Source organism: Indicator indicator, chromosome Z, assembly GCF_027791375.1.
Source record: "Indicator indicator isolate 239-I01 chromosome Z, UM_Iind_1.1, whole genome shotgun sequence".
Lineage (NCBI taxonomy): Eukaryota > Metazoa > Chordata > Aves > Piciformes > Indicatoridae > Indicator > Indicator indicator.
In genome coordinates this window covers 46172775-46190880 of record NC_072053.1, presented here as the reverse complement: position 1 = coordinate 46190880, position 18106 = coordinate 46172775, and the positions used below count along the sequence as shown (strand labels likewise).

At 37.3% G+C, this 18106-nt stretch overlaps 1 protein-coding gene across 2 annotated transcripts in view; it reads left to right on the top strand.

Moving 5' to 3' along the window:
• PCSK5 (proprotein convertase subtilisin/kexin type 5) overlaps nucleotides 1-18106 on the top strand; it is a 265280-nt gene that overhangs the window by 122082 nt on the left and 125092 nt on the right. For both annotated transcript variants that reach the window (XM_054398161.1, XM_054398162.1), the window contains exons 8-10: nucleotides 2535-2747; nucleotides 13384-13484; nucleotides 17472-17575. In XM_054398161.1, coding sequence (XP_054254136.1) covers nucleotides 2535-2747; nucleotides 13384-13484; nucleotides 17472-17575 — 418 coding nt within the window. The remainder of the gene's footprint in view (nucleotides 1-2534; nucleotides 2748-13383; nucleotides 13485-17471; nucleotides 17576-18106) is intronic.

Genomic DNA, 18106 nt, shown 5'->3' with positions numbered 1-18106 from the left:
AAGAGGTTTTGATGGGATATTTTGACACATTCTGGATGTAGAAGTGTGTCTATAATATGCAGTTTTCAGAGTGTTCTGCCTGCCTGTGCATATATTAATATTGTTCAGGTCTATATATGTGGGAGAGAGAAGTTGTTTTTTAAGGGTGGTGTAGGACTGGACAGGAACCAGTGCATGAGTCTGCAACAGATGACAGAATTGGTGGATAAGCCAAAAATGACCATTGAGAAGTCACAAGATGAAAGTAAATAATAGAATACTGGTGGGACATGTCATCTGATTGCAAGAGATGGTGGGATGAAACCAAACCAAACCCAGTAAAAGTCATCAAAAAGTAGGGAATCAGTATTTTTTAGAGTAATCCTCTGGCCCATTCCCCACAGAGATGCAGATCTGCTGTGATACTAAGTCAGTGAATATTCATGTAATAAGCTTTCCATTACCCTTGCTTTTGTCTGTCTCATCGTTTCCAAAATGGAGAGGTAAAAAGTATAGATGCACAAAGGGAGGTGACCAGACCATTGAATTAAAGGTGAGTGCTTTGTAAATCAGTTCCAGCCACATGAAGTTGCAATACACATCCCACTGGCTTTGAGAGGCTCTGCATCAGACCCTGCAGGTTGAGAATATTGGGCAGAACAAGAACCCCGGATGGAAAGGGGCGTTTGATTTGGTGGGAGTTCATAATGTGGGGAAGAGCTGTAACACTTCATAAATGTTGTCTGTAAAACACATCTGACTTTTTATTTAATTGTCACTATTTTGCATTTTTTTTACTAGTGCATTAACTAAGATCGACTAATGGAAGTGAAAGGACTTGAAACAGTTACACTTCCCAGTTTGTTAGACTGATCTTGTCTAGAGAATGTGGATTTCATAATGCATTTAATTTGGCACCCTACATTTTTTTCCCTATTTGAAATGTTTTTTTAAATTAAAAGTTGCATTTTAGAGATATAACCTTATGTAAACACTAGCCAGAAGAATTTCATATTTAACTTGTTTTGCTGGAGAGAAGAGTCTCTCCAGGTAGTCTACTCTTATTAAAACTCACAAAATGAAATTCATCAATGTTTAAGAGCTCAAGTCTGGATTGTGAACTTTGAAGGTTTGTGTCTTACATTGATACAGGTTCAGTTAAGCTTAGCACAATAAGCTCTGGTGAAACCCCTCTAAGCATCTGGATTAAATGAATCTTTCAGTTGCTAGTTGTTTAAGATTGACTTGGTCGATGTTCAGCAGCTGTCTTTGTGCTTCTCGTGGTACACAATTGTACACTGTTTAAAAAAAAAGGACAAAACCAAATAGATGCCCCCAAGGACAAGCAATTCATGCACAAAAAGTAATGGTTTATGCTTTATAACTATTTTTTTCATACATAGGTGTGAGCCTACTTAAAACGTATTTAGATACTGCATGATGAGTTGCAAGCAAATGAAGTACAGAAAAGAATGTTAACGTAATTGTAACTGAGATGGATGTCCTGTGCTTTGAGAGAATGTCATGTAAGAAAAGGTGGCATAACTTAGCTTAATCGAAGATAAGTTTAGTCCTTTGTTGAGTCTTGCTATCTGAATGGTAAAGTGCTTACAGATAGTGAGTGCTCATAGTTAATGCAGATGACATAGTTGCATGAATTTGAATTTTATTCACTGACACGGAATACATAAATATAAATGAAGAAAAGCCCAGTTACACATATATCAATAATTCTAAAATCCCACATATGAACAATGCAGGTTACTAGTGATCATTTTTCGTGTCAATTCTTATTTGAGTACTAGCACCACCAAAAATGTTTTGATTCATTCTTATACCATGTAACTTGGTTATATTAAGAAGATGTCAAGGTGAGTTTACCTATTTTAATATTGTATTTGAGATTATGGATATACCTAACTAACTTGCCCAACTAATTATATGCTTAAAATATCATGCTGAACTGATGCTTTAGTGCTTCATTAGTTTAGATTTTTTTATTAGTTTAGTTTTGTTTATCTATTGTGTGCTCATTTAGCATTCATAATGGACTAGATGAATTAGACTGTCCTGAGGTCCCTTTGCACCTTGTGATACATAGTGTCTGTGAAACAACGATGCTCTGAATCACAGTGTATATAATGCAGTCCTAACAATACCTAGTGTCACCAGGCAACCCAAGGAGATAAGCTGAGAGCACCCTAATAAATGAAAGGTATCCTGTGTTACAAAGGGGTTTAGATACCAACCCAGTATGATGTTTTAATGCTTTCTCTGAGTCTTCAACACCACTTTCTTGGTGCAACTGAACAGCAGAGCAACAAACTGACACTGTATAAAAATGGTATCTAAAGCTGTGTTCATACCACTCATTTTCTGAATTTTTATGGTGTCTGAATTCTGATCTCTACTAAATCCTGTTTTCATTTCAGGTTCTTCTCAATAAGCTAGTTTCTATTGTCTTTCATCAGATGTCTTTTGTGGGGAAATGACCTGTTCATTAAGCAGGTAAGAAAAGAATTATTAATCAAATATTTTGTGCTGTTTTCAAACAGGGACGAAGAGGCTTAGGTTCAGTCTTTGTTTGGGCATCTGGAAATGGTGGAAGAAGTCGAGACCACTGTTCCTGTGATGGTTACACCAATAGCATCTACACTATCTCCATAAGCAGCACAGCTGAAAGTGGGAAGAAGCCTTGGTATCTGGAAGAATGTGCATCCACACTAGCTACAACTTACAGCAGTGGGGAATCCTATGATAGAAAAATAGTACGTTTTTTAAAATTATATTTTTGTGTATATGGGTTTGTGTTTTGTATAGTTACTGCAGGGATGGAGAGGAAGAGAGCTTATTTATACTAATTAATAGATTGCTTCAGAAAATACTCGTATGTGGGCAAGCTGATTTATCCCCATGTTACTTGGTAAGAGCCTCCATACTGCTCATTGAAACCAGCATGGTGCAGCCTAATTCAGTGCTTATATACCCAATTCCAAGTAAGTTTTTCCACTTACTTAGTTGCTGCCAGCTCTGACTGATGCTTTCAAGGATCCTATTGCCACTGCCACCAAAACCAATTTCTTTCATTACCAATATCTTGGAGCCCATCAGTAGGTGTGAGAACATACTCTCCTTTTGTTTTTAATTCAGTTTCCCATAGTTTTCATATTTTACACATATGAAATTAACAATTTTCTTACATACCTCTCCATTGTACTTTGTTCCAACATCATCCTTTTCTCACATACAGTGATGGTCAGCTATTGCTTGTATTGCTGCTTAGTACAGCTTGCTGATCTATTTTAAGCAGAATTAAGCTCAGTTCTCACCTTTCCTTTATTGTTTCTTGTCTCTTTTCTAAACAGCTAGCATCCATTTTCCATTAGATTGAAACCAGCTTGGCTGGAAACCAGCAAATTGTTCAATTCTGTTTGATACTCTATTGATGACTTTAGTATTTGTACGCTGTTTCTTCTTTCTCAAACTGCATTCAGCATACTTTCCAGTATTCAATATATGACTCCTTTCAACCCTTCAATTTACAAATCTTATTTTCCTCCTGATCAGAAAAGTTTGGGATTTTGTTCATTTTTTTGTGTTGTGTTTTCTTAAGCACCCATCTAACATTACCTTCTTTCTGATCCATAGCAGATATCTTTCTTGGTGCCACGGTGTCATGGGTTTAACCAATTGGATATGCTAGTGAGCATTCGATACCATACTGACATCATACCAGCTTTAAACTGAAAGTGCTGGCTGGAGCAAAGTATCATGGGGCTTGTAGTTCAGATTTTAACATGGGAGGCTTTCTGTTTCGTGTTGGTGCTTCCAGTTTCTGGTTTTAGGGTGTTGGGTCTTTTTGGCTGGGTGGACTGCAGGCTTGGGGGTTTTATCACTGACTTCTGCTGCTGGTTCTGTTTTTGCTGAGCCTTCTATGAAATAGGCTACGGTAATTGCATATCACATTGTCTTATTAAACTCCGTATCTCAGCCCATTTATTTGTGTTACGTTCCCATCTGGGGGCAGGGAACATGCTTGTTAGAGCGGACTCTGAAACCAGGAGTTAAAAATTCTTGCTGCTATGTTTTTTTCATACTGTCTGCTTTGTCTTTCAGAATTCTGGGATGCTGGCCATCTCTTCTTGGATTCTCTGTTATTTTCAGATGATCTAATTTTTGTTTTAAACTTGTTCTGAGGTATTTCTTCGTTGCAGCAATTTTTCGGTTTTAAAGTTGCTTCTCTCTCTTCGTGGCATGTTTTTTTGTTCTGCCTGTTAAATAATAATAAAGGAAATAAATTAGTCCATCACCTAGCAATTCTGATTTCTGTGATTAAATCCCCTCTTTTGTCTTTTAAAAGACCTTAATTCATTTCTTCATATTTAAGGAAGACTAGTACAATGTAAGGTAAGCAGAGATGATCACAGTTTCCCAGGCCAACCTCTTGCTTTGCTTAGTCAGTAGGAATTCATCCCCAAGTCTTGCAAATCCAGCATGGCTGTCAACTTTACAATAATTTTTGAGTCACATCAATCTTTCTTTCAAGGTTTCCAGCCAGAGAAAATTCACTTAAATTTAGGGCAAGTGGTTTTCATTACCCGTTGCCATTAAAACATTTCTCATTTGATACCTGAACTCCTCTGGCTTCAATTTATAGGCATTTGGTTGTGTCATAGATTTTATTGCTAGTATGAAGAACAAGCTAGTTGTCTAATATCTTACTGCCCATGTATCCTGATCACTTAATCCCTTTTTGATAAATGAAAGTAAGGTTCATGTAAGGTAAGCTTCTGTGTAAGGCATGCTTTCTTATAAACCCTCTCCCATTTTATGAGCTTTGAACACCTAAACTAGACACGTCAATCAGGTAATAGCAGTATCAAGTGCCAAATACTTGGGAAAATTCGTGAGTGCAAGCTCAGTTTGCCTGTGTTTATGTATAAAGGCTCACTGCTAGCTTCACTGTTGTGTAATGTGTTCATTGTTCTGTGACACCCAGCATACTTTCAGAGTTGCTGCCTTTCTTTTTCAGAGTTGGTGGTCCAAGGGCACATACAAGAGTAGTTATGGTCTCAGTGCACCATTTGTCACTGGCTGCAGTGGTTTAGTAATCAGTCTACACCAGGCATCATCATCACTTTCTCCAAAGTTTCTCCAAGACAGTGTTCAGTTTTCTTACAGGTCTTGGGTAAAAGCATTAGGCCGGATTAGAACTAAGGTTCATTTCTTATATGTGCTATAAGCATATATATTTTTTTCTGCTCCGAAGTATGTTTTATAGAATCATGAGTTTACTACTTTCATCCAAAGTGCTGTCCAGAAAAAAACATACCACAGTGCTTTGACAAGCCTTCTTTCCCAGCAGCTTTATGTTGTCTACCTTTGAATATACTACTAGTTAATTAATTTGTTAACAATTAGTTTAAATCCTGTATCAGCTGCCTTGCACTACATAAAAACTTGACAAATAGATTAAATTTGTAGGAAAGTAATTGCTTACCCTTTCACAATATTGATACTGTATGGGTTCTCTTTCAATCTTCTGGAACTTCTCCAGTGTTCAAACTTGCTAAAATCAACAGTGCAGTTTAACATGTTCCCTTTCCAGTGCTTGTAAAAGTCTTTGGTGTTTCCAAGCTTTCTTATTTAAACTTGTTATTTAAACTAGCTATAAATAGTAAAATGATTTATCGTCTCTATATGCTCCGAAACCTTCATTTAGATTCTTTTTCCAAAAGGGAACATTCAGTGAAATAGCCATTAACTAAACACTGCTATTAACTCTTACATTATTTCTGGACAATTGAAACAATTTTGGCTTGGAGGTTCTTTTTGCTTCTGACATACTTAAAAATAAAACATCCTTATACCTTATCCTGTTCTCACAGGCTTCACCGTTAGACCTTTTGTTTTTCCTTACCACCTCCACAGGCCTTCTATCTTCTAAATTTTAGTCATTGCAACCCACTTTGTCCTTTTTTTTTATTTATTACTTCTTTATTTGTCAATATTTGAGTTTTTTGAGCAGTATATCCATGCTTATTTTTTTTGAATCAAGTAAAATGTATGAAATACAGATAATACCCAACACTTCTAGAATTTAGGAACTGTGCTAATACTTACAGTTTAATATTTTATTGTAAGATTTTTGAAATATATACTTTACAAAGGAGAGATTAATATGTTGAATGACCATCCATTATCTCATAATTTTCAATTAAGGAAGTAGTGAAGAGATTTTACAGAAGCATTCTTCAAAAGATTTAAAAGTAATACCTCTTTTAAAATGTCCTTAATGTGGAGTCTCCACTGGAGATCTCACACAGGCTATCAAAAGTTACGTAAAAAATAGTTTTTAATCAAAATCTGTCTGTAAACACTGACTGCTTTTTCTAATCAGATCCTCCATTCTGTTGGGAACAGTCTGGTTGCTTGTGCCAACTTTAGATTATTCCTACACAGTGCATCATTTTGCCCAGTGAATGATAAAAGCATACTGATGAGCTATAAGAATTAACCCAAATCTGTTTATTGATCCTTTGTTTACTAGAACTTTATTTACTCTTGACTACTCTTGTGCAAAGCATCTTTGATTTTTTGGATGTTTGGTGTTGCATGTTGCATTTGCTGATCTCAAATGCTTGGGTATCAGACCATAAATACTCCCTCCAAGATTCTTTTTTCTTCACTGTTTTATTAACTAGCTTCAGAAACACACAACTGTCTGAGGGTGTTTACTACTGGTACTTCTGTTGCTTGGTGAGAAATGACATGAAATCGTGAAGCCATCTTTTCAAACTGGGTATTAAATGTTCCTTTCAATGAGCCCACACATGGAGACTGTCTTACTCATAGCCTGATTTTGAGGGCAATAATGATCATATTGCTATTCTCTTCAACTTCTCCACTAACATCCAGTCCTGCTAAATACCCATCAAACCTTATCTACCTTCTGTCTGAAGACAGAGCGGAAATTTTGAGGACAAAGTTTTTCAACTGCTATGAAATGCTAAAAAGAGTCTAGAATAAAGATGTGTATTTGTTTTCAGCATTATACCACACATCCTTTTCACTACATCGTATCTCAAATGGCTTTTTGAGTCAGAGATTATCTTCATCGTTTGACAAAAGCCAGACTCAAATGATCTTAAAGGTCTTTTCCAACTGGAATGATTTTATGATTCTGTGAAAAAGCTTAGAGCTTGCAGTAACTTTAAAGGGGAAAATAGCAATAGACAATGAATAGGCTATTATTGAATTTAAATTCTTCAAGTTCTATTGCGCATATAGATTTATGTGCAATATGCAAATTAGCTATGAAGGACTCCATGCATAACATGAAAAGAGTTACAGTATTTGATAGGGGTACATGGTGATTTGGTTTGTTGGAGTAAGACTTTTATTACTCAAAATAGGACACAAAAGTACTGCTGCAGTAAATCAGGAAGAAGTGATGTGGTGTGAGATTTATAATCAAAATCAAATGAAATCATTCTTATTTTTGGTAATGTAATGTATAACAAACTCCAATATTATGACATTCTGGAATGTTGTAATACAGAAATACCTATCCACAGTTAAGGAACAATGAATAGTTAGAAATTTATAGTGTCACATTCCACACCTTGTTCATACTTTTTTCTTGCAGTTCTTCAGTTCAATATCTTCTTTTTTGTTTTCTGAATATTGCAGAATGTATTATAAGGTAGATGAACAAACAGTAATCATATGTTAGGCACTTGTGGTGTGAACTCTTGTAAAGTGTTTTGGTTTCAATATGAACTAATAGAACACCCTTACTTTTATAACTACACAAAAGACTTTTTTCCCTCTTTTCGTTATTAACTGTTATTATAATTACTTGTTACAAATACAGGATGTAGCATAATTTTAGAAGATTTTCTAGTTTGGAGTCTTTCTGAGTCTTTTACAATGATAGTTTGAGAACATAATTTCGTCCACCCAACTGTATTTTTCATATAGAGCTTTTTTTATTGACTCTGAACTGAGTAAATGGAAACAAATCCTGGACTGAAATAATTTGAGCTAACAATTATAGTGAAACACACACTAATGTTCAATCTGACATGCGTTCCTTTGTGCTCTGGGAGGGTACTTCCAAGTGTACTTGACTGCTAAGTTATTGCAGAAACTGTTAGCACATTATGGACTGAGTTTCCAACCTTTGAATGTATTAACATGCCCATTTCACAGATGCCTTTTACGTAGATCCTTACAAAAAGAAATGAAACTACTTTTAGGTGTTTTTTAAGAGCAGCTGCAAAGTGCCACCATAGGTATAGACATAGAAACATACACTCTGAAACAAAAGCAAATCAGCAGTAGTAAAGGCCATAAAAATATACTTCTTCATAGAGATTACCTCTCACAACAGAGTGAGAGTGGAACTACTGGCTAATAATATATAGTTGTCAAGGTCTTTTTTTCCTCTCATTTTCTGTTGAATACTGTAGAACAATGCTGGAAGACACTTTTCCCCACTCCAGACCATTTGGCTAGAACAGGTTAAGCACCACTTAATATAGTTACCTATATTGACCAATAATTTATCAAACAGCTGGCACAGACGCATCACATTTCTTTGTCATTCATTTTTCAAAGGAATTTACATATGAAAGTCCTTCACAGGTATAATTTATAAAGCTATTACATGATTTAACCTTGTGAAAACAATTTCTGTATTTACTGTTCTATCTATGGTGTTTATTTATCTTTTAAGATAAATCATGCTGATTACCCCAACGTTTCTTGACAGTTCTTAAAAATATAAACAAAAACATGTTCTTTTTCAGAAACTCTTTCAGGGTATGAAGATGCACACAATGTGACATCTTCGGATTTTGGGTAGATACAGATACACAAAAGATGTGAGAAGGGACGGTAGATTTTTGTTAAACTCCCATCACTTATAGGCTCACAGGTTCATAGAAATTAACATATGCTAAAGAACTATATCAGAAATTAAAAAATGGTTCAGTCAATTCAGAAAGCTCTTGTCATGAATTATGAAATAGCAAGAAATGTAGAGGCTTAAGAGAGGAAAATTGAGCATGTTCTTTGCTAATGGAAATCCCATTTTTTATTTCTGTCATTAACCTTCCCATTGCTGAAACTATGGGAAGATTGATAATACAGCCTTAATAATGACTGTACAGGGATGGCATCTCCTTAATTCTTCAGACTAAGTTGTTTCTATAAAATTATTACCGTGTTTCTAGAGGTTTTCCTGTGGGGTTTTTGAAAACTGTTGGACTTCTGCATATGGCAGGTGTTAAAGTGCATTGTGATGATACATGCAATTTTTGTCATCACAATGTCTGTCCTAAGTTACTAATTTCATGTTGATTAAAGTACCAGAAACATTGTCATTGTCTTCAGACAAATCTAGATGATCCAGAAGATTTAGAGGTGGATGTAACTCACAGCCCTGGAAATAGTGCCTGGACTTCTCTTGGGAAGCTGAATTAGCATTTTCATAGATCAGCAGTTGTTAGGTTGATTATGTGTTGTACTCAACAAAAGATTCAAAAATTTCTCTTTCTCTCCACCCTATTGATCAGAACACTGATGACAGCTTCATGGCAATGTCAAATGTTATGTCCTTGTGTTGTGATTAATGATGTTGGCCTCATGTGATTCAAGAATTTTGGGCATTCTTGAGATTTACTTGCCCCTTGGTGGTCCTGTAGTGATTTTCTCAGAGTAGATGCAACAATCCTCTGACAGTGAATCTGTAGTGCTGAAAAACATGCCTGACGTCTTGGAGACAGTTTACACCTAAATATATCAGATCCTGTCAGTAACTTTCCTTTGAAATAGCTCAAACGGGCATTCCGCTTAGAAAGGTTTCACTACACATTTTCTGCTGAAACATTTGCTGAGTGAAGGAGACAGATAAGAGTCTGTAATTAAAACTAGTGCCACAACATCCACAAGACGTTGCCAGAAGAAAGAGTTGTCATGGTTTATCATGCTGGATATCTGTAGGATATACATACACTACAGGACAAAACAGGACAGTAAAAGACTCTCTGAAAGCATGCTCTTTCAGAGGACAAGAAACACAGATAGCACGATGTAGTGTGCTTTTCTCTCTATTGAAAGAGGATGTCTTTTAAGGAAAAGCAACTATGAGGGTACTTCTCCCTGCCTGACCTGTAAGGTTTGTTACCCTTTGGTCCTATATGGAAAACATCTGCTGCACCACTTTTTTGCAGGGTACAAAGTACCAGGCTGCAAAAGAGACCAGCATGTGTTAGTCCCTTTTTCTGCCCTCTTTTTCCTAGCCATGCTTTGACTCCTCACCACAGCAGTGACCAGTGTTTTTCCCTGTGGTATATATGCATCTTTTATGACTCTGGGTGCTTGTCATCCTGCAGTCCTTGGACATGTTAATCACACCTGAAAAATCACTACTTGCATTTACACACGTAGTCAATGCAGTGTAAGGCCTGTTTCTCCTATAATTTCACCTCTTGTTGGTGCATTTATAGAATTTGCCTTCATAAAGGTTTTTCCAACTCTGTTAATTTTCATTGTCTAAATTAATGCACAGTCAGTAGGAGAGAAGGAAAGAGATAAAGAAAGCTTATGAACCTTTTGTTTATATGATTCAGCTTACAGCTGATGACAGATAAATTACGTAACAATGTGCCTTTATAAAGGATATTAAATATAGGAAAAAATGGTTCTATGTAAATTCCATCATTCAAGAAATGTGGCCTTTGATAAGTTCACTACTTTAAGGATATGACATTACAATTCTTTAATCCACCTTTTTCAACTTGAAGGAGCTTCCACTTACTCACTACTTGCATTCAGCAATCATTTCCTGGGTGCCTTTAGCTCCTTCTCTATTAGAATATGTATATGAGAATATATATTAGAATATATATATTTATATATTTATACACACACACCCCCCAAGGTCAGAAGCTATGTAAGCAACTTTCTCTTCTCCTTCAGACAGAAATTTTATCTCTTCATGACTGAATCTCATGTATCAGCTGAAATGATGAGGATAAGGTTTGGTGTCACAGGTCATTCAGGGCCCCTCACTCTAAGAAAGACATTGAGGTGCTGGAGCAGATCCAGAAAAGGGCAATCACAGTATCAGTATCACAGTACATTAGAGGTTGGAAGGAACCTCAAGAGATTATCAGGTCCAACCCCCCTGACAAAGCAGGATCACTTAGGGTAGCCGTCACAGGGATGCGTTCAGATGGGTTTTGAAAGTCTCCAGAGAAGGAGACTCCACAATCTCCCTGAGCAGTTCCAGTGCTCCATCACCCTCACTGTAAAGAAGTTTCTCCTCATGTTGAGGTGAAATCTTCTATGTTCAAGTTTGAACCTGTTGTTCCTTGTCTTATTACTATGCATCACTTAAAAGAGTTTGGCCCCCTCCACTTGACATCCACCCCTCAGATATTTATGCACATTGATGAGATCCCCTCTCAGTCTTCTCTTCTCAAGACTAAAGAGCCCCAGGGATCTCAGTCTCTTTTCACAGGGGAGATGCTCAAGTCCCCTAATCATCCTCATGGCTCTCCATTGGATTATCTCCAGCAGTTCTCTGTCTTTTTTGAACTGGGGAGCCCAAAACTGGACACAATATTCCAGGTATGGTCTCACCAGGACAGAGTAGAGAGGTAGAAGAGCTTCCCCAGACCTGCTGGACACACCTTTCTTGATGCATTCCAGGATCCTATTGGCTCTCTTGGCCACAAGAGCACATTGTTGTTCCATGGAGAACTTGCTCTCCGCCAGCACTCCAAGGTCTTTCTCTGTGGAGCTGCTTTCCAGCAGGGCAGCCCCTAACTGGTGTACTGGTGCCTGTTGTTATTCTTCCCCAGATGCAGGACCCTGCATATGTCCTTACTGAATTTTGTGAAGGTTGACTTCACCCAGCTTTTCCTCTCTGGATGGCTGCACAGCCTGAGGAGGTGTCAGCCAACCCCCCCAGTTTTGTATCATCACCGAACTTGCTGAGGGTACTTTCAATTCCCTCATCCAGGTCATTGATAACGATACTGAACAAAACTGGATTCAGTACTAATCCCTGGGGAACACCACTGGCCACAGGCCTCCAAATTGACTCTGTGCCACTGATGATGACCCTTTGAACTCTGTTGGCGAGACAGTTTTCAATCCACTTCACTGACCAGCCATCTATGCTGCATTTCTTGAACTTTTCTATGAGGATGTTATGGGAAACAGTAACAAAAGCTTTACTGATGCCGAGGTATATGACATCCACTGCTCTTCCCTCACATACCCATTTGGTCATAGTTTCACAGAAGTCTATCAGATTAATCAGACAGGATTTCCCCTTGGTAAATCCATGTTGGCTACTCCTGATAACCTTCTTGTCTTCCATGAGGTTAGATATGACCTCCAGGATGAACTGTTCCATCACCTTTCCAGGGATGGAGGTGAGGCTGACTGGTCTGTATTTACCTGGGTCCTCCTTCTTGCCTTTTTTGAAGACTGGAGTGACATTTGCTTTCTTCCAGTTGTCAGGCACCTCTCCTGTTCTCCATGACTTTTCAAAGATGATGGAGAGGTTTAGCAACAGTATCAGCCAGCTTTCTCGGCAGTGTGGAGGTACCTCTTGAAGGTGTTGAAGGGACTGGAAAACAGGTCTTTTAAGGAGTGGCTTAGGGAATCGGGGTTGTTTAGTTCTGAGAAAAGGAAGTCTGAGGGGAGATGTTCCCATGCTTTATGACTACCCTAACAGAGGTTTTAGGTAGATGGGTGTTGATCTCTTCTCCTTACTAACAAGTGATAGGACAAGAGGAAACAGCCTCAGGTTGCACCAGGGAAGGTTTAGATTGGATATTAGATGAAACTTCACTGGAAGGGTTATTCAACACTGGTATAGGCTCCCCAGGGAGGTGGTTGAATTACCATCCCTGAAGGTGTTTAAAAGATGCATATACATGGTGCTAAGGGACGTCTTCAGGCAACCTAATTAACCTTTCCGTACCTCCTTTGTAGTCTCTAAAACCAGTCTGTATATAGAGAGCACCTTAAGATTTAGTTTATTCCTGTTTGTAAAGCACTTTGAGATCCCTGGATGGAAAGTGCTCTGTAGTGCAAATAGAAGGGCAGAGTTCTGATTGCAGTTTTAAAACCCTCTGCATATTTACGTCACCAAAAAAACCAAGGACACTAACTTGTATTTTCAGTGCAATGCAGAGGACAAGTTCACAAATGACCTTGAGTTCAAACATCTAATTCACATATTCAGGCACCTTTATTTTTCCTTTCTTTGCAATGAAAGAAGGGCGTAGCCTCCATGTACATGTGGCTCATTCAAGCAAATGAAACCTGTTCTGATTTCTGAAGCTGTGTTCTAAATTTCACACATTGAATTTTTTACAGATCACCACAGACCTGAGACAGCGTTGCACAGACAGCCATACTGGAACCTCAGCCTCTGCACCTATGGCTGCAGGCATCATTGCACTGGCACTGGAAGCAAAGTAAGATCTGAGTTATACTAGGAAAAAAACCAAGAAATGAAGCATACGGAAAAGTCTACCTCACTTATCCCCTTTATCCAGGGATCTCAAAGTGCTTTCGAATTTTTTTTGTTGTAACTGACACACCCTCCCAAGGGCAGGAAAGGTCTGCATGCTTATTTCGCATGCAGAAAAGCTGGCACTTGGAAATGATGATGGAGTTCTCAGTGTTGAGATAACTTGAAACAATGTTGAGCACAAGTAGTTTCCACAGAACAATGTATGATGTATTCACAATGTGTTACAGTACCCTCACAATGCTGCCCAGATCTGCTGTACTCTGCAAGCTGTACTGTGGGTCACCTTTTGCATTCATAAGGCTCCCCTTAGGGTTGTCTGTTCTTGAATGTTGAAGGAAATTTTGGGATGATGTTAGGCTACCATGAACAGAAGTTAAAATTGTATGCAAAATAAAAATTCTCAACTTTTGTGTGCTGACACAAGTCTTTTTTTTATAATGGGTTAAGTTTTTAAGTTGTAAAAATCATGGATAGTATAGCTTCATAGTCCATTTCACTTTGCAGAAAATTTCAAAATAACTGAAAAACAGAAAAGTTTCTGTCTTTTGTTTTCTCAGCTGAAAGATTTTGTTCTTTGTGTCTATCATCACAGAGCAGCAGAAGTACTGGATTGCAATTGCTCTGCATTCTTTATTTTGAGATTCCTTGCACCACAGTGTTGTAGTTCAACTATACTAAAAGTGATCAGAGTCATTAGACTTGGCAGATAGGTCAAATCAATAGCTTGAGCACCATGCTAACCGTAACAGCCTGCGTTAACCTAGATAATGTGAGGCTTCCCCACGTGCAGAGTCCCAGGTGGTTCTAAAACTGGCAACTTATGTAAGGGTTTTGTTGCTGTTGTCTGCACAGTGCTGGCTCTCAGCAGACTGTCCATGGTGTCTTTTCACAGTCCCATTTCATTCTTCCTCTGTAGAAGGCACAATAAGGGATGTGATTCGTGGACCTCTGTCTTAAGGGATTTCTCCTCAAAAAGCCATCATTGTCAACCTGCAGTTGGGCCATTCACTGGGGTTTTGTTTTTAGCCTGTAGAATTTTCTGTTTCTGAGAAAAAAACTATATAGGCTCTGAAATTTGCCACCACTGTGTGCACTGCATATTTGACACAGCTATACCCGACCATTGCTGGTGAATGTAATAGTGGAATATATCTGTCTAATCATTTATATCTGTCATGTCATATCACAACTAATGTGTATTCTATCCTAAAAAATAATGCAAGTACAGTCCAAAAGATGGTTTTAGCCAATGCAAAATCGTTCCAACACCAGCTCACGAAAAGACTAGGATTTATTGCAGAAACTGTGGGGGTGCTGCACCAATATGAACCGAATGACATACAGCCAGACATACATTTGATAAAGATGCTGTTATGCAGGCAAATGCTATTACCTTGATAAAATGTTCGAAAAGCTATAGCTCTGAATGGAAAACTTTGATACTGCAGAATTTATAGGTGTAGATATGTGAAGATTAATGTTTAAAATATGAGTAATGTACTGAAGTTACTTAGTGACCATTCAAATGGATGGATCCTATGTGGCTTTATACAGTGAACTTGACAAATATCAGGACACTTCAGCTAATGTTTCATGTCCATGGAATGGTAGCTAATGTCCATGGGGCTTTGTACTGGAAGTCTTTAGGACAGGTAGTAACGTTGTAGACCTGTATGGACAGTTCATCTGATTTGTAAGCAATGTGATTAACCACATGGTTATTGCTTACATTTTGTTTATAGTTTTTTCATAAAGCCCTTAATGGTGGCTTTGTGCAGATGTTAGTGATGAAAATTATTTCCTGCTTCTCTACAAGGTGTTTGGGGTGCAGAGACTCTTTTTTAACAGCCATACCCATGTCTGTTCTCTAATAGCCAAGATTTCCGAAGAAGTGTGTTTGGTACTTCCAAATTGAATGGTGATGCTCTTCTTAAGTCACCCTGTGATAAGGTGCTTTTCCTTGGTTATTTGGAGAAAAATGTATTCTTCCAGTGATTCTAACCAGACTCTGCTGTTTTGACAATATTTTTTTTTCTGATAGGCCACCTATGTCACATTCAAATTGCTGGTTATTAAAATAATGTAGCAATTGTTATTTTTTTATAACTATAATTTTGTTGAAAAATGCCAAATCGATATTTCTCCCTATTGGTTTATTGCATTGAGCAATATTTTTCCTAGTAGTCTCTCTTGCACCAATTATTTATCCTGAACAGTTATTTTTTTGGTACAGTATCATTATGCAAAAAGATAGAGCCTGAAATCCTTGCTATTTCTAGGATTATCCCAATCGTTACTTGGGAGAGTATTTGTGGAATGAAGAAATCAGATTTGGCCAGAAGTTACCAACTATTTCTAAGCAGCCTGATTGAAGATACAGTTAAATCTCAAATGAATATTGCTGTAATATAATGTAATATATTTATCCTACTTCATCTTTTCTCACATAACTTGTTTCATAAACATTTTGAGAAGCCTGAAAGAAGAGGGTTATACCTTAGAGTACAATTATTGGTTAATGACACAACATTCATTATTTTTTGGCTATCTTTTGTATGCAGTTGTTCTCACTTCTGCTTATTCTGGGTTGATTTTGAGTATCGTCTGGTATGTGTAATCCCAAGGCAATTTCAGATGAGATGCTGAAAAACACTCTCTGGAAGGAAATTGCCCATTTTTAAAAATCAATCTATTACCAAACATAGTTAGTTCTGTTCTCGTTAATGCATTTGTTCATTTCAAGATTTTTAGCTGTTAATTCTTCTGAGATTAATCAAGTGGGAAATCAATTAACATCAGTGGCCTGTTGTCTGGATCTGAAGTCTATATGGCTAACAAGCAACTTTTTACTCACTTATCATCCAATTTTGACGTGTTTTACATATATTTCACTGATTCTGTGATTTTTCCAGATGCTTTAAAATTGGCTGCTAGTCTGCCTTGTTTAAAAAAAAAAAAAAGTAAAATCCCTCTTCTTTCTTCGAAGGAACCGCTATTCAGTGCAGACACGTGCAGACATCATTCCGGTTTCTTCCTTTTAATTTTTTTTTTCCTTTCACGCACGTGTGTGTGTGTGTGTGTGTGTCTGTGTGTGTGTGTGTGTGTGTGTGTTAAAAGTTTCTGAAAAAATAAATAAGAGCAAACAATTGTAGACTTGTTTCAAATGAGGTGTTTGCTGTAGAAAGAAAATTTCAATCTGGCAATAGTTCAATTGTTAATATAGTGAAGGCCCTATAGCAGGCTGCAAAAATTGATTTGATACTGTTCTTATACTGTTAGATTTTAATTATAAATATGCTCAAACTGCCATTCCTTGAGAAGAAAACAAAAATCTTACAACTATACAATAAGCAAGCAGATTCAGAGGTTGCATAAGATGCAGACTGGTTTAACTACATACTGTGTTGTGTCCTGGAAATCAAACCTTTCATCAAAGTTTCCCGCCCCAGAAATTCTTAAACTAATTTGCTAAGTCAGATTTATGAAAGGTTAGTATAATCAAGTGAAGACTGCTGAATTTTTAGATCCTTTATCTAGACATAGTTAGATTCACTATTAGATGTAGCATTCCTCTTTGAATAATAAGATCAGTATACTCTATCTTGAATCTGTCGTTTAGAAGTTCAGAGAAGTGTTTTAGTGCCTTATTTTTCACCAGTAGCTTGCTTTATAGAATAACAGATAGTTTAGATTCCAGATTATAAAGAATGCAGCTTTCTGGATTCCAGGGGGTCTTCCTGAAGGCTTGAAACATGTTTTTCTAAGACTTTACACAGGCTTCCAGTGAAATTCTTGAGCTGGTATAAATCATACTTCCTTTTTTTTTCATGAAGAGTGTTTAAATACTTTTTGGCTTATGTGACCCTATGTCCCTACATTCTGGTAAAATATGTCTTATCTGTGACTTTATCTTTCTGCTTTTTCATAGTCCATTTCTCACCTGGAGAGACATACAGCACATTATTGTCAGGACTTCACGTGCAGGACATCTGAATGCTAATGATTGGAAAACCAATGCAGCTGGTTATAAGGGTGAGAGCTTCCTTTGTTCTTTGCCATCAAAGGCAACATCTTATTTAATAATTTTGAAGAAGAAATATCTCAAGTACTTTGCTTGCCCCTATGTTGTGCATAGTTTTGTGACCTTCCAAACTCCAACTGAAGGGGCCTATCTTCTCTTTCAAGGAAAACATATTAGAATAACTAACCCAAAAATGGCAGCCTCAAAATGAATTTGCCAGATCTTCTTAGTCCTTTTCAGTCCTGTTTATACACTGCTGTCAGAAAACTCAGTAAAGAGATGTTTTTTAGTTTTCCCTTGTTTTGCTAATATTCTAGTAAAATAGCCTAGAGTTGAAGATGCAGCAATTTCTTCATTCAGACCACATTCTCACTCAGAGTCACTGACGATTGTAATTAAAAATGACAAAACAGTATTTTCAAATTTCTCTTTCATGTGGTTCACTCATTTGAGATTTCCATCAGATTTAGGATAAAATCAAATCTTGGTTTATCTGGACTTTTAATCAGACACAATTAGCATTGTTCCGGCAGCTGTCAGGT